Raw genomic sequence first — 21,504 nt, 5'->3', positions numbered from 1 at the left:
TCAATTTTTGCCTTAGGCAGCCCAAAGGCTATGTGCTTCCCTGCCCCTGGCGACAAAGCACTGAGAGAAGGGGGGCCCAAGCTGAGCTCTTGCACCAGGGCCCATGAGCCTTTAGCTACGTCCCTGTAGGTAGTCCTGCATTTTATACTGTCATTTGAAATATAGGCAATGCAAAGATGTCATACAACCAATCTGCTTTCAAAAATATTATTTTTTCCTAATTGTAAATGTACGATCAATGCATGAAGGTTGCAGTCACCCCATTATAACAAAATGCTTGTGAAATGAAAATGAGTAAATAGCACCATCTAGAGGCCTGAGAGGTCTATGACACCTGCTGCAAATAGTTCTGTGTCCTACCCATTATACATGGGATTATGTATCTTCTGCTGTAAATGATAACATTAGATGTCACCAGGTTCATTTTGCAAGGCTACAGAGGGACTATATACAGATTCACTGAATATACTGAACATTGCACATCAGGCTGTGGAGCTTGGAATACTGGCCTAAACCTCTGTCTGCATAAGACTGACACGGGGCTCCACCTTCGTGTTGGAGAGTGATTTATGAGGTTCTGCAGCAGCTGGTGCAGCTTGTAATAACACATTCCAGTCTCATAGTAAGATTGAAAAATAACAACCTTTTATAGATAAAGATTCTGCTGCAGTATTGATCCAGAGGAAGGTAAAAGCTTCCCTCAAGGAGAAACCATCTATGAAGAGAACGTGGGTTTTAGGTCAATCATCCTTTTCTCTTCAAACAAAGAGGCTCTGCAGCAGCTGATAGGTTTTCAGAATAAAATTGTTTTTGACAGCTCTTCTAGATATTTATGTCAGAAAGGGGTGGAGGGGTGTATTCATGGAACACTAGCCCAAAATTAACACAGTGGTTCTGTAGAACCAAACGTTACAAAGAGTGGGTTATACCGTTTGCATATGCTTAGAAGAATGGGCATGGTGGTAAGAAAACTGAGTACTTAAAGGGTTTCTACCACTTAGGTGTCACATATTTAGCTGTCAGACACTAGCGATCCGCTAGTGTCTGCTCTGGCCAACCATCCTAATATAATTGCTTTTGGGGCGGTGGTTTGGCTAAAAAAACTACTTTTATTAATATGCTAATGAGCCTCTAGGTGCTATGGGGGCGTCATTAGCACCTAGAGGCTCCGTCTACCTTCAGAAACGGCCGCCGCCGAGCGCGTCCCTCCAGCCCGCCCATCTCCTCCTGGATGCGATCCTCGTATGTATTCTGCGCATGCGCAGTGAATGTCTGATCGCTTCCTTGCTCAGACATCTCCACTGCGCCTGCGCGATGACGCCATAGTGCTCCGAGGACAGGCGCAGTGGAGATGTCTGAGCAGGGAAGCTGTCAGACATTTACTGCGCATGCGCAGAATACATACGAGGATCGCATTCAGGAGGAGATGGGCGGGCTGGAGGGACGCGCTGGGGGCGGCAGTTTCTAAAGGTAGACGGAGCCTCTAGGTGCTAATGACGCCCCCATAGCACCTAGAGGCTCATTAGCATATTAATAAAAGTAGTTTTTTTAGCCAAACCACCGCCCCAAAAGCAATTGTATTAGAATGGTTGGCCAGAGCAGACACTAGCGGATCGCTAGTGTCTGACAGCCAAATATGTGACGCCTAAGTGGTAGAAACCCTTTAAACCTGAAGAGTTCTGCCCCCACGTCCGGGCCTCGGACTATTGGGTACCATTGAGTCCACCACTGTGACTGTGCATGGGTAAGTCTAGCCCTATAGCTTGTACAATCAGCACCTGCTGAGTTTATCTAGGATTTGAACCTAAAGGAGATTTGTGCAATTCACGGAAAAAAATAAAAACGGTCTTTATTGCCCATAGCAACCAATCACACCGCAGCTTTCATTCAATATTCTACTCCTCAAAAATTAAAGCAGTGCTGTGATTGGTTGGGCAAGCTTCCCCAATTTATCTGAAAAACTGTACTGAGAAATGTTTAGTAAAAAATATAAAGGGGAGTAGGGGACCTATACCTGCAGAAACTACGGAGGTACAGCAGCAAGTCTCAGAGACCTCTGCACCTCTGGGTTTCATCAGCTCGACTTTCTCATAATACGGATTCAGAAAAACGATATGGGATCCATACTTTACACGCCGGAGAGACCGAGCAGAACTGATGAACCCAAAGGAGCAGAGTGCTCTGAGGCGCGCTGCTGCATCCTTGTAGTTTCTGCAAAGGTTTAGGTCCCCTTTAATAAATGTAACCATTGCCTATAAACATTTTTCCTGATACTAAAACTTGGAACATAGTATTACAATAAATATGGCCAATCTTTTACTGCGTTATATTTACTTTGGGGTCTATATAAATGTGTCAGTTAGAAAAAATTATAATTTCCTGGCACTTAAAGGGGTTATCCAAGACTATTAAATGCCCCCCCCCCCCCCTGAATATAATTACCTCGCTCCCCGCACTGACGCGGCTGCTTTTCCCCGTGTGCAGACGAAAACATCTGGTGTTGGGGGGGGGGAGAGCAGCCAATGGCAGGCAGTGACGCTAGGTGAGGCCACTGCCACTGGCTGCTATCCCCCCAACACCGGATGTTTTCATCCGCGCAAGGGGAGAAGCAGCAGCGGCGGTGTGAGGACCAGGAGTGGCACGGGGAGCAAGGTAAGTATATTCAGTTTGAGGGGCCCAGGCATTTCATGGTTTTGGATAACCCCTTTAAAGGAACCCAATCTACAGGAAACATACAGTAACCAGGCACACTGCCTTGCAGTTTATATAATAATAAAAAAAAAGCCTCAAAAAGTATGTTGCCTAATAGCGTCGCAGGTCCCAATGGTGAAGTGGGTGCAGTTCACACAAGTAAATTTTTGTTGGACCGCGCTGCCTCAGAAGTCACAGAAATTCCACATTCGAAGCCAGTCAAATAATCGCGGACATGGGAAAGCAAACAGGCCAATCGAAGCCTCTCCCCCTCTCCCTTCCAAGCTTCTATGGAACACCAAAAATGCAGCCAATAGTGAAGTACCGTCATGCAAATTGGAGTAAAACTGGGTTTATTATACTCACAATATACAGGTATAAACGAGCAATGTACAAAGGATCAATCACCCGACCCGGGTTTCGCTCAGTCGAGCTTCGTCAGGGGTATTCATTCCGCCCCTTCCAGGGTGGTCTTATAAGGGGTCAGGTTGGTTCACACCCACCTCCCAAATGATCCAATTCATTAGAAAATTAAACATTTAAAACATCCAGTAAAATAAATACATATCCATCAATACCATGTCAAATACATAAAAACAAGGATATTTCGCATTAATCTACCATATATCGATACATAAACTTCTACACCAATCTTAGACCACACGCATCACACTGCAACAGACTTCATTCATTCTACTCCTTCTACATCATTTAACACATGACCACATGTAAACCTGACCCCTTATAAGACCGCCCTGGAAGGGACGGGATGAATACCCCTGACGAAGCTCGACTGAGCGAAACCCGGGTCGGGTGATTGATCCTTTGTACCTGTATATTGTGAGTATAATAAACCCAGTTTTACTCCAATTTGCATGACGGTACTTCACTATTGGCTGCATTTTTGGTGTTCCATAGAAGCTTGGAAGAGAGAGGGGAGAGGCTTCGATTGGCCTGTTTGCTTTCCCATGTCCACGATTATTTGACTGGCTTCGAATGTGGAATTTCTGCGACTTCTGAGGCAGCGCGGTCCAACAAAAAAAAACACACTGCCTTGCAGGGCTAGCTCAACTAAATCCAATGATACCTTTCACTTAGAGATCCATTGCTTCATTCTGGAGAAAAAGTTATTTTAACCATATGCAAACAAGCAGTTAAGTGAAAGCAGTATGTGTCAGTGTGAACTCGTGTGTTAACGGATCGCATCTTTTTGGCTGTAACGATGGGTGGTGGCAGTAGATATTTGGGATTTGTGGACTGTGATCTATGCTTGATTTGCAACCAAAAGTGGAGGGTGCAGGCAAGATTGAGTGGAGATCGATCACCCCCTTGCAGTTGCACCCATTTTACCTGTGGGGATAGTGAGCGACAGTATCTTTACAATCAGCTGAGCTAGCCTTACATTGTGCCTGGTGTAACAATGAATTTCCTGGGGACAGACTCCCTTTAATCTCAATACTAATACATTTTGGATCTAATAAATATAATGATAATATAGTATAAACCAACAGCTAAAATCTAAGTAAAATGAAAATAAGGACACCGATGTGCTGTTCATTTTTTATTATTAATTTAGATGTAGTCACATGGGAAGAATGCCAACAATGGTTATGCAATTACAAACCGATGCATGAATTCAAACTGAAAGCGGAAATCGTGTATAGAAAAGGCTGAGTGTACACTGGGAAAATGCAATATATAAACCAGGATGCCTACTTTATAACTGAGCAGATGTAATGTGATCTCTTGAAGAAAAGATCATATTGTAAATCTTGTGGCAAAGTAGGAATCCTCAGTGCAGTATTGCAATCCCCAGACAATGCACACGCAGCGACTTCCCCAGATGTGCAACATGATCCTTACTATAATCTAATGAGGCAGTTGCTAGTAGGACAGCCGAAAGAAACGGCAGGTTTTACGGATGAGCAAGCGGGGATATTTCGTTTTGCAATATCCGGAGAGATGTTCAAGAAATCTGCATATACACATAACGGCTCTAGAAAGCCAGGCTGATGATTAACAAGAGGCACTTTTTCCAAAAAGAAGTCCTCGAGTCATTCGCAAGTTGCAATGTCTAAGGCTAGTTTCACACTGCCGGCATTGTTTCGGCAGGCCGTTCAGGCAGAAATCAGCGTGCTGGAGCTTTCTGGATTCGGCACTGCCGGACGTTACCAGAATGCCCGCCAGCCCCATTGGTTATAATTGGGTTAGGCAGAGATCTGGCTGCTACCCTGGCAAATATGCCAGGATTTGGCCAGTCAAACACTGCTGCGTGACACCACCTGTGGGTATTCCGGTAATTCCCGGCAATGCCGGATCCAATGCCCGCAGTGTGAAAGAAGCCTAAGTTACGGTATATCTGTTGCTGGTAAAGAAGAATAAATGGCTACTGCTAAAGATCCTACAGGAACCAGTGTTAGGGTACTTTCACACTAGCCTTTTTCTTTTCCGGCATAGAGTTCCGTCAAAGGGGCTCCATACCGGAAATGAACTGATCAGGCATATCCCCATGCATTCCGAATGGAGAGCAATCCGTTCAGGATGCATCAGGATGTCTTCAGTTCAATCGTTTTGACTGATCAGGACGGAGATAATACCGCAGCATGCTATGGTTTCATCTCCGGCGAAAAAAAACTGAAGACTTGCCTGAATGCCGGATCCATCCTTCCGGTCTGCGCATGCACAGACCGGTAAAAATGTGAAAAAAAATATATACAAGACGGATCCGTCTGCCTGCATGACAAGCGGAGAGACGGATCCGTTCTTGCAATGCATTTGTGAGACGGATCTGCATCCGGATCCGTCTCACAAATGCTTTCAGTCACATCCAAATCGGCGGATCCGGCGGGCAGTTCCGATGACAGAACTGCCCGGCAGATCACACTGCCGCAAGTGTGAAAGTAGCCTTACAGGACTACGGCATGACAAATCCCCATAAGGCAGTTATCACACGTGAAGTTTTTTGAGAATCTTCAGAAATGAATCCAGCTTTTGTAATTTACTTCTGGCTTTTCAACAAAAAAACTGTATATAAAAAAAAAAAAAAAGCCACCTAATGCATTCTAGCCTATTCATGCAGTAATACATGCCCCACTTATCTAGTTAGAGTTTCCATCCTCCCTCCCAGAGAAGATGCATCTATGATAAGCTGAAACGGACAACTCAACAATAATAACTGGCAACTTTGTTACTTCAAGGTTAATACAACTGAGACACATAGGAGAGGATAACCATAATGGTATGTTCACACAATGGATTTTGAAAACCAGCCTACAAAATTCAGTGCGGAATGTGTTTTTTTTTCAGTGCGTTTTTACACACGTTTTTCATGCAGTTTTTGATGCAGCTTTATGACCCTTTTTGGGTTTACTTCAATAGAAAACTGCATTTTCAGCTTGTGGTTTTTGGAGAGGATCCGGCAGTGTACGGGAATATGGATTCTAAAGCACAATAGGTACCTGAACTTCAGGTGCCCATTTCACTGGTAAAATGTTAAAAAAAAAAAAAAAAAAAAAAAAAAAGCATATTAGAAAAACTTATTTCATGGCATTTACAACCGTTTTTAATAAATTATATAGAAAGTTTTAGGTACACTTTCAATTTAACATCTAATAAAATGACCATTTAAAGGGGTTGTGCAATCCTTCTGTCACCAAATCAGACATGGGCATGCCAAGCAGGTGGACTACTGAAGCAATCGCCTCTCCCTGTCACTGCACAAACTGCTTACAAAGAAATGCGCTTTGTGACAAAGTAATTAGTCACGCAGCAAATGTTTTTGTAAAGTTCGGCAAAGCAGCCAAATCAAATTTTCCAATACATTGTTCTCTAGATGTGTCCTATTCTGCATGGATGTTGCTGGGTACTTCTGCAACTGTCCCGTCCAATGTCACCCAATGTTCAAAGGGCAGGAGAGAGGGACAGAGAAACCCCTATAACAGCTAACCCCCAGGAAGTAAGCATTTTGCAAGTCTATCATAGAACAGATGAGTCTACGGCCAATGAATAATGCCAGGTCGTCTAACCTGAGTCAGAGTCACTGCTGTCTGAAGAACTGGAATCACTGCTGCTCTCCGAAGTGGAAGAGGAACTGCTGCTGCTCTCACTCAAACGTTTTGGACCACCGATTGACTGCGTGACTGATGTGGCCTCATCTGCGGGAAAAGGCCCAAAAACATGATTCATGTTATAAATTAACACAAGCAGGTCAGTGAGGTCTAATGGATATATGAGGCAAACGTATAAATAACTCCCCATGGTTTCTCCAAAACTCAGCAGATTATAGGCAGCTGTTTACTCAAGACCGAATGCTAATTAAAAAATGGGTAAGAGATGAAATTACAAAAACATATTAGAGAATTGTCTGAATTCCCGTTGTTTTCCAACATAATGTTTAAAGAGGAACTTTCACTAGTTTAAAAACTAACTATATCAGTGGGCAGAGCGGCGCCCAGGGGTCCCCCTGCACTTACTAGTATGTCTGGGCGCCGCTCCGTTCGCCCGGTATAGGCTCCGGTGGCTGCAGCTCCCTCTGTTGTACTGGGCGGAGTTTTTGTATTAGGGTTGTCCCTTTCTGCAGCGCTGGCCAATCGCATTGCACAGCTCATAGCCTGGGAGTCCCCAGGTGCAGGGGGACCCCTGGGTGCCGCTCTGCCCACTGATATAGTTAGTTTTTAGTTTTTAAACTAGTGAAAGGTCCTCTTTAAAGAACATCTGCACCTACAAAAGGAGAATCCAAGACACAAGTCAATCCTTTCATGTCAATTCTTATGAACACATGGGGACATTTATCAAGATTGGCGGATCCCCTGTGCGCCAGAGTAAATCCGGCGTCCTGTGGTAGGTTCCTCCCCTCTCAGTAAGCCCCACCCCTTTTCTCACTACTTAAAAGGGCTGTCCCGCCAAAAATATTCTACAGTTTTCAAACGAGCACCTGGCTCTGAATAATTTTGTAATTGCATGTAATCAAAATTTATTCAATAAAATGTATCTGTATAGCGCCACCTGCTGTTTGTTCTTTTCCTTATTTCTTTGTCCGACTCACTAAGAAGGCCGCACATGCTCCGTTTTTATCCTTTAACTGCCTCCTGAGCTGTGATAGGGAGAGCGTGGAAGATAAGACTCTCCCCTTGAACTGCCAGCCTGATATAAATCTAGCAGAGCAATGGGGAGATCTCTGGATCCACGCCAGGTACAAAGCTGGTTCTGTCTTTGTTAGAAAGAGACTGTCATGTACTATATTTCATTTTTTACATTAATCATGGGATAACCCCATCAAGAAAAGTGGTGAGAAGCTCAATTTATGGTGCAAATATGGCATGCGTCATAATTTGCTACTGTTTAATGCACCAATAGCGGTGTAACCACACGGATTAGGCTACTTTCACACTTGCGTTTGGAGCGGATCCGTCTGGTGTCTGCACAGACGGATCCGCTCCTATAATGCAAACGCTTGTATCCGTTTTTTTTTTTTGTTCATGATAGTGCAAACGGACCCGTTTTCACTTTACATTGAAAGTCAATGGGGGACGGATCCGTTTGAAAATTGAGCCATACTGTGTCAACTTCAAACGGATCCATCCCCATTGACTTACATTGTAAGTCTGGACGGATCCGTTTGCCTCCGCACGGCCAGGCGGACACCCGAACGCTGCATACAGCGTTCAGGTGTCTGCCTGCTGAGCGGAGCGGAGGACAAACGGTGCCAGACTGAGGCATTCTGAGCGGATCCGTATCCACTCAGAATGCATTAGGGCTGGACGGATCCGTTCGGGGCCGCTTGTGAGAGCCTTCAAACGGAACTCACAAGCAGAGCCCCGAACGCAAGTGTGAAAGTAGCCTTAATTTCTCTCATTGGATTTTAGGTTCAACTTGTGTGTATTCTAGTATATAAAATATTTCATTTCCTATAATAATTGCGATTGTTGTAAAACAGACCTGCAAGTCTACGTTTTTTGGCGGAGTTCAATTGCCCGCTGACATCTTGAAGTCTTTTCTCCAGTTCCAGTTTCTTCTCTTTATTTAGCTGATCTTTTGATTTTGAGGGCTTTTCGGCTACAAAAAACAGCAGAGATTGATGTGAGGATTCCTGAACTTTCACGTGGTTTCAAAGAGGGTCAGAATCTTAAATGCACATACCATTAGTTTTTTTGGGTCTCTTTCGAAGGCTAATCATCACGTATCGTTCTAAGTGCCTCAAGGTTGACGGCTTTAGTGTCTCAAAATCAATTTCAATTTCATTAGGATCAGAGTCTTTCAATGACGGCTCTCTGGATTGAATGATATGAACTATGCGACCAAGCTTATCCCCAGGCAGTTTGTTGATGTCCAAACTCAACTGCCTCTTTTCATCATAATTCATAGGCTTGGCCTGATCTTCATCATCAGATACTGGCAGCTTCTTTTTCTTTTTCTTGGAATCGCTGAAAAAAAAAAAAAAAAAAACAACAGAAATTCAGTAGTTGTAAGGCACATCAAAAGGTTGTTAGTAGCCCATTTTGAGCCATTTACAGATCTTCTAGCATAAAATATACCCTTGAAATGATGTTCCCCCACTGGTGATGCATCTAAGGGCACTTTCACATGAGCTGCATTATTTCCGTTCTTCTGCTCTGTTATAGGAGCAGAAGAACAAAATAATGGAAGTGCCGGATTTGGCAAATAACTGACATGAACAGAGCCTTATGGGTTCCATTGACTATAACTGGATCCATTCTGGTAAATATTTTTAGCAGAGAAAAAAGTCCTGCATGCAGAACTTTTCTCTCTGCTATTTTTGATGAACTGTGTGACAGAGGCCCTGACTGAAGCTCTTACCAGAATAAGTATCCTTCCCCCTCTGGCAGCGGATGACAATGTAGTCCCTTCTTAATTCTCCTGACATAGGAGTCTTTTCACCTACTCTAAACTTGCCTAGTCTTTCAGGATCACTATGTAGGGAACTGGCTTTAGGAAAAGTGACTGAGCATCAGCTTGTTAGGTTTCTTTAGGTTAAACTAGTGTGGGCAAAGATTTTAATAACCAACCTTTGATTGGCCATATACAGTCAGGTCCATAAATATTGGGACATGGACACAATTCTAATATTTTTGGCTCTATACACTGCCACAATGGATTTGAAATAAAACGAACAAGATGTGCTTTAACTGCAGACTTGAGGGTATTTAGATCCAAATCAGGTGAACGGTGTAGGAATTAAAACAGTTTGTATATGTGCCTCCCACTTGTTAAGGGACCAAAAGTAATGGGACAATAGGCTTCTCAGCTGTCCCATGGCCAGGTGTGTGTTATTCCCTCATTATCATCAAAGAGCTGTCACTATCAGTGAAGCAAGCCATCATTAGGCTGAAAAAACAAAACAAACCCATCAGAGAGATAGCAAAAACATTAAGCGTGGCCAAAACAACTGTTTGGAACATTCTTAAAGAGAAGGAACGCACCAGTGAGCTCAGCAACCCCAAAAGACCCGGAAGACCACAGAAAACAACTATAGTGGATGACCAAAGAATTCTTTCCCTGGTGAAGAAAACACCCTTCACAACAGTTGGCCAGATCAAGGACACTCTCCAGGAGGTAGGTGTATGTGTGTCAAAGTCAATAATCAAGAGAAGACTTCACCAGAGTGAATACAGAGGGTTCACCACAAGATGTAAACCATTGGTGAGCCTCAAAAACAGGAAGCCCAGATTAGAGTTTGCCAAACGACATCTAAAAAAGCCTTACAGTTCTGGAACAACATCCTATGGACAGATGAGACCAAGATCAACTTGTACCAGAGTGATGGGAAGAGAAGAGTATGGAGAAGGAAAGGAACTGCTCATGATCCTAAGCATACCACCTCATCAGTGAAGCATGGTGGTGGTAGTGTCATGGCATGGGCATGTATGGCTGCCAATGGAACTGGTTCTCTTGTATTTATTGATGATGTGACTGCTGACAAAAGCAGCAGGATGAATTCTGAAGTGTTTCGGGCAATATTATCTGCTCATATCCAGCCAAATGCTTCAGAACTCATTGGACTGCGCTACACAGTGCAGATGGACAATGACCCAAAGCATACTGCAAAAGCAACCAAAGAGTTTTCAGGTTCATATTTGTAGCTGGTAACAATCCTAAAATATGAGCAGCTAAAGCAACCCTCCCCTCTTCAATCTGGTTTGCTTTGGGCACTTGCAGCAGCAGAGCTGGGCACTTGGGAGCTTTTTTAAGGGAAAGAAGTGGAATGTTATGCAATGGCCAAGTCAATTACCTAACCTGAATCCGATTGAGCATGCATTTCAATTGCTGAAGACAAAAGTGACGAGAAAATGACCCAAGAACAAGCAGGAACTGAAGACAGATAAAGTAGAGGCCTGGCAGAGGATCACCAGGGATGAAACCCAGCCTCTGGTGATGTCTATGCGTTCCAGACTTCAGGCTGTAATTGACCGCAAAGGATTTGCAACCAAGTATTAAAAAGTGAAAGTTTGATTTATGATTATTATTCTGTCCCATTACTTTTGGTCCCTTAACAAGTGGGGGGCACATATGCAAACTGTTGTACCGTATTTCTCGCCCAAAAGTGGGGGGAAATGGCAGTGTGTCTTATGGGGCGAATGCTGCAGTTTACACTGATGCACCGCCGACCGCATGCTGCACAGTGCGGTCGGAGGGTGTATCAGCGGGAAGGGAGGAGGGGCTGGCATCTGGTTTAGGAACGGCAGCGGGGCCCGATGCAGTCACTGTATTCTAATGCACCGGGCCCCATTCACTGTAGTAATCCTAAGTGTAGGCATCGTTTAACAATAGAATTAATCTTCATTCCAGCAGCCTATACTACCGTACTTAGTCATTTCCGTAGCAGGCAAAAGGCAGGAGGGAGGCTGTAGTGTAACTCACTACGTCACGCGCCTGCTCCTCCGACTTTATCAATGAAGCAGACGGCGCGGGCGCGTGACGTAGTGAGTTACGCTACAGCCGCCCGCCCTCCTGCCTGCTACTGAAGTTATCAAGCATGGTAGTACAGGCTGATGGAATGAAGTATTATTCTATTGTTAAACAAGGCCTACACTTCGATAAGATTACTACAGTGAGCGGGGCCCGGTGCAATAAAAGAAACTGTGACTGCATTGAGCCCCGCTCCCATTACAAAACTAGATGCCGGTGCCCACACTATTTGGGGGTCATTCACACTACACAGGGAGATTGTTTTGGGGGGTGGGGGGATGGGGATCTGTGGATGCTATTTATGTGTCATCCACAGATTCCCCCCCCCCATAGCAGTGTCATGCCATCCACAGATGCCCCCATAACTTTGCCATCCACAGATTCCCCCCCCCATAACAGTGCCATCCACAGATGCCCCCATAACAGTGCCATCCACAGATGCCCCCATAACAGTGCGTCATTCACAGATCCCCCATAATAGTGTCATCCACAGACCACCATTAGTTCAAAACCCACCAAAAGCACACCTTTTGGTTCAAAATATTTTTCTTATTTTCCTCCTCAAAAACCTAGGTGCGTCTTATGGGCAGGTGTGTCTTATAGGGCGACAAATGCGGTAATTCCTACACCGTTCATCTGATTTGGATGTAAATACCCCTCAAATTAAAGCTGACAGTCTGCAGTTAAAGCACATCTTGGTTGTTTCATTTCAAATCCATTGTGGTGGTGTATAGAGCCAAAAATGTTAGAATTGTGTCGATGTCCCAATATTTATGGACCTGGCTGTATGGTGGCGGCCATCTAGATGAAAGAGGCAACTCTCATCCCTTATGTGTAGAGGCGGTTAATTCTAGTCATTTGTACACCAAAGACTGTGTCTTACTTGAGCACAGATTTCCTCTTCAGTCCTTTCTGTTTCAATTTCTTCTTCTTCTTCTGATTTAGACTAATTTTCTTTTTCAGCTTCTTTTTCTTCTCCTTCATTTTCTTCTTTTTCTTTTCCTTCTTGGATTTCTTGTTCTTGGGTTTGGAGGTCACGCCTTCTGTCAAGACTTTGAGTTGCTCGTGTACAACTCTCAGCTTTCAACCAAGAATAAAACACAGTTTTGAAGCTTCTTTTGGTGACAAACATTTACAAACACCACAACCAACGCATTGAACAAATAGAAATGATGATGGAAAAATGTACAGTAAAAGACAAAGATCATTAAAACTTAGAATCTAAAAAAAGCAAGTCTAAACATCATTGTTATTTATAATATATAGAAAGAATAAACCATCAATACTCAATGAGGGGTGTTCCTAAAAAAGTAACCCACGCTTATCACAACAATTAGGTGCCCATTTTTCTTGGTGGAGAGGGGACCAAGCATACATGGTCATTATTATAGTAAATGAAAGACAAGGCAGAGGAGCATATGTTTTTCTGTCTCCTTATGTCCCATTATTTAGCCAGTGATTGGCAGTCCATGCCATTTCCTGCAGGTCAACCCCAGTACTAGAAAATGGAGAGCAGCAGGGAGCGGAGCAGCATTGGGCGTTTGGAGAGGGAAGGATTATTACCTTTAACCCATTCCGTCATTTTATTCAAAATATTCACCTGGAAAATCCTATAAATATGTTAATGTATCTATTTTAGAAAGATGTTAAGGGGCTCCAACTAATAGAAGAAGTTCCCGATTTAGGAAAAGTACCGTAACACAAAAAGCAGAAGAAGAGGACTTATAGGCTTTAGCTGGTCTTCAGTTTTATTTTCCAGAGTACAAACTTACCTGTTCTTGTAACAAGGCAAGCTGTCGATCTCTATCGTCTTCCGACTCTGAAGAGCTCTCCGAGGAGCTTGAACTGCTGCTCTCACTGGAAGTTGACTTGTATCTGGTTACCACATTTGGCGTGTCTACAGAAGCATCAACAGGTTCATCTGGGATTTTAGCAAACAGCATCTCAAATACATCCTGAAAGTTGAAACACATGAAGAGGAGCACTAAACATTGTTTACAGTTGTCATACCACAGAAGCTTCCAAATCCAACCAAAAATTGGTCTAACCAACATGCAAGGGGTGACATTTGAAGAATCTGTTATGAATATACACAAATCAATATCTTTGTACTCAATGATATGACTGGGTCATAATCAGGCTGTATATGGGTAGGAATTTAGGGGGAGATTTATCAAAATAGGTGTGAAGGAAAAGTGACAACCATCAGATTGATTCATTTTCCAAAGCCCTTAGTGCTCCAATAGCCTGAAGTACTCAATTATTATGTAAATTGTATTTTTTGCCGCAAATTTACAGTTTTCATGTCTATGGGGCCCTAAAAGAAACATGTCACTACTTGACGTGGGTTTCAAATCTGAATAAAAATCTATGGCTTTATATGAACAGCAAGGCAGATTCTCGTTGAAAACAATAGGGAGGGGACTTTTTTCAAAATAAGCTCCAGTATCTGCACAAGAATACCTTTAGGCTTCCTGCACATTTAGTGGAATACACACGCAGTACAGCACCAGCAAAGAGTATGAGATTAAACAAATCTCATGTACAATTTATGGATGTTTTCTGTGCAGAAATGTACCCCCTGTTCGGATTTAGAAATCCGCAGCATGTCAATTATGTTTGCAGTTTTAGCGGATACCCTAATCTCACAAAGGGTGAGATCTGCAGCAAAAATGCATTAAATCTGCTGTTAGAAGTTATGGTTTGGGTGCGGAAATGCACAGAAATCCGTGTGGATCTTCTGCACGTTGACCTGCACCAGTGTACAGGTACCCTTAGGACTCATGCGCACGAGTGCGTGTACCCCGAGTCTGTATCAGGGATGCGGACCCATTGACTTTAATGGGTCCGCAATCCTCAGGATATGGAATAGCGCAGAGAGGAGGCACGGATTGAAAGGCCACGGGAGCGCTATGATACACTTCCATGGGGTTTCGGTCCATGCCTCCACACCGCAAATAATAGAACATGCCTTATTTTTTTGGTGGTGCCGACCATCTTTTGCGGATTATGGACCCATGCACGTCAATGGGTCCGCAGCTGCAAGCGGAGTGCACACGGACGGTGCCTATGCGTTGTGGACCACAGCACGGGGCATACACACTTGTGTGCATGAGCCCTGAGCCAGGTAATTTTTGTGCTGTGTGTAAACCTTTATTTTTTTTTTTATTACCGGTAAGTCTAATTAGGGCTTTCCATTCCATCCACCATGACGGCCACAAGTGAGAACTAACGAATATTTACATAGGGTGGGTTACCGCCTACAGTACGTTTTGGCCAAATGCTAAATCTGCAGAAGCGGATAGATTAAGGCGATAATGTTTAACAAAAGTGTTAATACTAGACCAAGTGGCCACCTTGCAAATCTGGTCTAAGGAAACCCTGGCTTTTTCTGCCCAAGAGGAGGCCATTGCCCTGGTAGAATGAGCTTTGATACCCGGGGGACAAGACATATTCTGAAGGAAGGGAGTAGCAACAACTGATGATAGACCTAATCTAGCAGCCTATAGAAGTCTTAGAAAGCTTCTTCCCTTTATTTCGCCCTGCAAACTTAACCAAAAGATTATCATCCTTCCTAAAAGCCCTAGATGTTTCCAAATTTGACACGGCTTTAGGAAGAAAACCTGGATCTAACCCTACGTTCCTCATGTATCCTAAGATATGGTTCTCTGCAGGGCCTGAATTTCACCTAGACGTTTAGCAGACGTGATGGCAATTTGGAAGGCAGTTTTTAAGGACAGAGGTTTAACTGATATCTCAGTTAAAGGAAAGAAAGGGGCCCTAGTCAAACCATTTAATACCATGTTAAGATCCCATTGAGGAATCCTAGAACTCAGGGCCGGTCTTAGGCTCCATTCACACGTCCGCAATTCTGTTCCGCATTTTGCGGAACAGAGTTGCGGACCCATTCGTTGCTATGGGGCCGCATAATGTGCTGTCCGGATCCGGAAATGTGGATCCGCACTTCCGGGTCCGTAATTCCGTTCCCGAAAAAAAATAGAACATGTCCTATTCGTTTCCGCAATTGCGGACAAGTTTAGGCATTTTCTATTTAGTACTGGCGATGTGCGTTCCGCATTTTGCGGATCCACAAAACACATACGGATGTGTGAATGGACCCTTATTAGTCTTGTGGCTGCTCTAACAAATCTCAATCCATCTGTGCACAGCGAGACTTGTATCATAAAAAGCACTTAAGGCTGATATCTGAACCTTAACCACTTAGTGACCACGCAAATATTTAAAAATCGCATTCCAAGAGCTATAATTTTTATGTTTTCTCATCAATGTACTTGTATGAGGTCTTATTTTTGCAGGACAAGTTATACTTTTTAATGCACCATTTTGGGTACATGTAATACTTGATTAAAGCCAGCCGTTTAGCTAAAACCCCCTTTGTTTACATCAGTAAAAAGGCGTATTAGTGGTCACTAAAGGGTTTTTAAGGGTGCTAGGCCTCAACCCCAGCTCCAGTCCATTATGCAGAAAATCTAGTATCTTATTTATAGCTGGAGAAGAAGAGGTGTCTGGGTGATCCTCTCCTAGCCAGCTGCAGAACTTTTTCCAGATTTTAAAATAAATAGCCGATGTAACCTGGTTCCTACTTGCTTTGAGTGTGAGAATTACTTTGACCGAAAGACCCTGTCTTTTGAGGAACTCTCCCTCAGGATCCAGACAGATAGCTTGAAGATTTTTGGGTTCGGATGGATTTTTGGTCCCTGAGAGATGATTTCCCTTTGAAAGGGTATTATCCGTGGTTCTTCTAAAGCAATCTGCTTCAGAGTCGAGAACCAGCTTCTCTTTGGCCAATGAGGGGCTATTAAGATTACTGTTGCTGGCTCCCTTTGGATTTTCTGTATTACCCAAGAAATACATGGAAAGAAGGGGGGGGGGGGGGGGGGACAAACACGCGTAGACAAGGTCCTAGGCCCATTTGATGGAAAGAGTGTCCACTGCCCAAGGCTCCTCCCTGGAATTTAGGGAAGAAAATCAACAGACCTGAGCGTTTCTCCTGGAAGCAAAGAGGTCTATCTGCGGTAGACGCCACCTAGAGGTAATCTCTTGAAAAATTACCGGATTTAATGTCCATTCGCCTGAATCTAATGTGTGTCGACTTAAGAAGTCCGCTTCTCGATTTTCTGATCCCTTTAGATGAACAGATGTTAAAGAAGAAACGTTTCTCTCTGGCCAGGTAAGATCTAGACTGGGAGGAATAGGCCCGAAAGTATCTCTTTTTAGCCTCTCCAGGAGACTGAACCAACAGCCAAATACATATATGCGGCGGTGCAACAATGTAATACTGCGCTGGCCTCCTTGCATACTTCTATAGGCTGCCTCCAGACAAATGTGACTTTTATACAGCAAGATCTTAAGAAAGTCAATGAGAGTATAGCAGAAGTGGAACACCACGTGGGTGACTTGGAAGACCAACTTCCTCCTGTAAAAAGAGACATGGCTAAGGTCATACATAACATCACTCTCCTCATCAATAAAGCAGAGGACCTTGAGAACAGGTCTCGGCGGAATAATCTCAGGCTGGTGGGGGGCGCTGGAAAGAGCTGAAGGGTCTGACGCCCCAGTGTTTTTTGAAAATTGGTTTACAGAAAAAATTGTTGCTCAGGCCCTATCCCCATTATTCGCCATTGAGAGGGCACATCGAGTACCATTTCGTCCTCCACCACCAGGGGAGCCTCCCCGGCCTGTACTGCTCAGGATCCTTCACTTCCGTGACCGCGATGTCATCCTGCGTAAAGCTCGAGATTTACTGGATCTTACTATTGATGGCAATAAAATTTCCATATTCCCGGATTTCTCTGCGGAAGTCCAGCGGCGACGAGCCAGATTCCTGGAGGTCAAAAGATGTATGCGGATCCGAAAGGTGCAATACTCCATGTTATATCCCTCAAAGCTACGAGTGATTGCGGGAGGAAAAACTTATTTCTTCGAATCACCAGAAGACGCCTCCGCCTGGTTGGATCAACAGGTGCTGCATAAGGCTTCTACTGAAGATCTGGACTGACGATCGGGGTTGTAAGAGATTGCGAAAGATGTCGTCATGACTGTCCTCGTTCTTCAGATGTTTGATTGATGAGTATATTCTGTTCCATTCATGCGTTCTATTACTTTTTTAATAGGGTGACTGTTCCTGTTGGGACGTTTCAATTTGCTACTATTATATTGCCATACATACGGGCCCGGAAGCGTTTGGACCAGCCCGTATCACTAATAAGCTGATCGTATAATACATGTGTCTCAGTCTTATGACTATATTTGAGATGCTAAGTTCAGGACTCTTGTCTATACTAGAATATTTGCACTATAGTATCTTTATTGAATGAACCCTATTGCGAGTGCTAGCTTCAGGAATTTTTTGAGCCTCATGTTTTTACCTAGCGGAGATATTATCCCCACTTTGTTACAGTTTTATTGCTTTGTGCATTGTTCGGTTATGGTCAAGTGCAATCGTATTGGGGAAAAGGGTGCGGTGAGACGGCTTACTAAGGCTACTTTCACACTTGCGTTCAGAGCGGATCCGTCTGGTGTCTGCACAGACGGATCCGCTCCTATACTGCAGACGATGGGATCCGTTCAGAACGGATCCGTCTGCATTATAGTTTAGAAAAAATTCTAAGTGTGAAAGTTGCTCAGACGGATTCGTCCAGACTTTACATTGAAAGTCAATAGGGGACGGATCCGTTTGAAATGGAGCCATATTGTGTCAACTTCAAACGGATCCGTCCCCATTGACTTACATTGTAAGTCTGGACGGATCCGTTTGCCTCCGCACGGCCAGGCGGACACTTGAACGCTGCAAGCAGCATTCGGGTGTCCGCCTGCTGAGCGGAGGACAAACGCTGCCAGACTGACGCATTCTGAGCGGATTCGCATCCACTCAGAATACATTAGGGCAGTACGGATCCGTTCGGGGCCTTCAAACGGAACTTACAAGCGGAGCCCCGAACGCTGGTATGAAAGTAGCCTTACATATATTAGCATTTTGTATGGACTTCGTCCATTAGGATATATGGCACATCTTGCTTATTATCACAATGTTAAAACATAATGTTGGGTAAAATGCAGGTACCGGTGTAAAAATGTTAGGGGGGTGAGAGACAGTGTCAAAAGACAAGCTATCTTCACAGCAGTCCAACAACATCAACCTGCCATATTATGTTTTTTGGAGAGGCATTTGTCTGCACAGGACCGAAATCTGTTACACAAGCCGTGGATCTCTTACTCCCATCATTCCACATTCTCTAGTCATGCTAGAGGGGTCAGTGTCCTGGTCCATAAGACCATACCTTTTGAATGTTATAACTCTGTTATAGACCCTGAAGGTAGATTTGTCTGCCTTCACTGTTCTATATACAATAGGCCACTTTTCATTGTTGCTCTATATATACCTCCGTCGTATTCATGTCAGGTGATAAAGCAAGTCATGACTATTGTAGCTAAGGGTCCAATAGTACCAGTACTTATACTAGGGGATTTAAACAAATACTTAGACCCTATGTTAGATAAATTCTAATACAGCCCTCTCTCTGGTGAGGTGTGGGAGACTTCGCTGGTAGAGTTGAGCGAACACCTGGATGTTCGGGTTCGAGAAGTTCGGCCGAACATCCCGGAAATGTTCGGGTTCGGGATCCGAACCCGATCCGAACTTCGTCCCGAACCCGAACCCCATTGAAGTCAATGGGGACCCGAACTTTTCGCCACTAAAAAGGCTGTAAAACAGCCCAGGAAAGAGCTAGAGGGCTGCAAAAGGCAGCAACATGTAGGTAAATCCCCTGCAAACAAATATGGATAGGGAAATGAATTAAAATAAAAATTAAATAAATAAAAATTAACCAAAATCAATTGGAGAGAGGTCCCATAGCAGAGAATCTGGCTTCACGTCACCCACCACTGTAAGAGTCCATTTTCATAAATTTAGGCCCAGCACCCAGGCAGAGGAGAGAGGTCCCGTAACAGAGAATCTGGCTTCATGTCAGCAGAGAATCAGTCTGCATGTCATAGCAGAGAATCAGGCTTCACGTCAGCCACCACTGCAACAGTCCATTGGCATATATTTAGGCCCAGCACACACACAGGCAGAGGAGAGAGGTCCCGTAACAGAGAATCTGGCTTCATGTCAGCAGAGAATCAGTCTGCATGTCATAGCAGAGAATCAGGCTTCACGTCAGCCACCACTGCAACAGTCCATTGGCATATATTTAGGCCCAGCACACACACAGGCAGAGGAGAGAGGTCCCGTAACAGAGAATCTGTCTTCATGTCAGCAGAGAATCAGTCTGCATGTCATAGCAGAGAATCAGGCTTCACGTCAGGCACCACTGCAACAGTCCATTGTCATATATTTAGGCCCAGCACACACACAGGCAGAGGAGAGAGGTCCCGTAACAGAGAATCTGTCTTCATGTCATAGCAGAGAATGAGGCTTCACGTCAGCCACCACTGCAACAGTCCATTGGCATATATTTAGGCCCAGCACACACACAGGCAGAGGAGAGAGGTCCCGTAACAGAGAATCTGGCTTCATGTCAGCAGAGAATCAGTCTGCATGTCATAGCAGAGAATGAGGCTTCACGTCAGCCACCACTGCAACAGTCCATTGGCATATATTTAGGCCCAGCACACACACAGGCAGAGGAGGGAGGTCCCGTAACAGAGAATCTGGCTTCATGTCAGCAGAGAATCAGTCTGCATGTCATAGCAGAGAATGAGGCTTCACGTCAGCCACCACTGCAACAGTCCATTGGCATATATTTAGGCCCAGCACCCAGGCAGAGGAGGGAGGTCCCGTAACAGAGAATCTGTCTTCATGTCAGCAGAGAATCAGTCTGCATGTCATAGCAGAGAATCAGGCTTCACGTCAGCCACCACTGCAACAGTCCATTGGCATATATTTAGGCCCAGCACACACACAGGCAGAGGAGGGAGGTCCCGTAACAGAGAATCTGGCTTCATGTCAGCAGAGAATCAGTCTGCATGTCATAGCAGAGAATCAGGCTTCACGTCAGCCACCACTGCAACAGTCCATTGGCATATATTTAGGCCCAGCACACACACAGGCAGAGGAGAGAGGTCCCGTAACAGAGAATCTGTCTTCATGTCAGCAGAGAATCAGTCTGCATGTCATAGCAGAGAATCAGGCTTCACGTCACCCACCACTGGAACAGGCCACTGTCAGATATTTAGCCAGCACCAGAGGGTCCACTAACCACCACGACCATGTCCGCGTCCGCGTCCCTTACTAGATGTTTTCCTCATTGTTACCGTTCACCACAACAACAAAAATATTATTTGGCCCAATGTATTGTATTCAAATTCAGCGGGATATAAATTTGAGGCCTAGTATTTAGGCGCTGGGTGACAGGTATGGGTTTAGTGACAGAATTAGACTTGGAAATGCACAGTAGCGTGTGTGTGAAGTTATTCTGAATGACCCAATGTGCACCTTGAATATTATATACCCTTTTAGGGATAGATTTCAAATAGCTCTGATATAGCAGGAACCACTAAATTATGAAATTGCTAAATTGGGAATTGTATTTCAACCCAGAACAAAAAATGTGCTTTGACGGACACTAAATAACTTTCCCAGCCACAACAGGACAGCGGTAACGAGAGATTTAGCAGGATATAAATTTGAGGCCTAGTATTTAGGCGCTGGGTGACAGGTATGGGTTTAGTGACAGAATTAGACTTGGAAATACACAGTAGCGGGTGTGTGTGAAGTTATTCTGAATGACCCAATGTGCACCTTGAATATTATATACCCTTTTAGGGATAGATTTCAAATAGCTCTGATACAGCAGAAACCACTAAATTATGAAATTGCTAAATTGGGAATTGTACTTCAACCCAGAACAAAAAATGTGCTTTGAC

The 21,504-nt window shown here is 44.1% G+C and overlaps 1 protein-coding gene across 1 annotated transcript in view; it reads right to left on the bottom strand.

The window, feature by feature from the left end:
* Positions 1–6,711: 6,711 nt before the first annotated feature.
* BRDT (bromodomain testis associated) overlaps positions 6,712–21,504 on the bottom strand; it is a 63,528-nt gene continuing 48,735 nt past the window's right edge. The window contains exons 8-12 of the mRNA XM_044301702.1: positions 13,389–13,571; positions 12,500–12,696; positions 8,830–9,113; positions 8,629–8,745; positions 6,712–6,845 (exon numbers count right to left, since the gene is read on the bottom strand). Coding sequence (XP_044157637.1) covers positions 6,712–6,845; positions 8,629–8,745; positions 8,830–9,113; positions 12,500–12,696; positions 13,389–13,571 — 915 coding nt within the window. The remainder of the gene's footprint in view (positions 6,846–8,628; positions 8,746–8,829; positions 9,114–12,499; positions 12,697–13,388; positions 13,572–21,504) is intronic.

This window comes from Bufo gargarizans, chromosome 7 (assembly GCF_014858855.1).
Source record: "Bufo gargarizans isolate SCDJY-AF-19 chromosome 7, ASM1485885v1, whole genome shotgun sequence".
Taxonomy (NCBI): domain Eukaryota; kingdom Metazoa; phylum Chordata; class Amphibia; order Anura; family Bufonidae; genus Bufo; species Bufo gargarizans.
The sequence above is the reverse complement of the archived record's forward strand: the minus strand, read 5'-3'. Positions and strand labels throughout refer to the sequence as shown.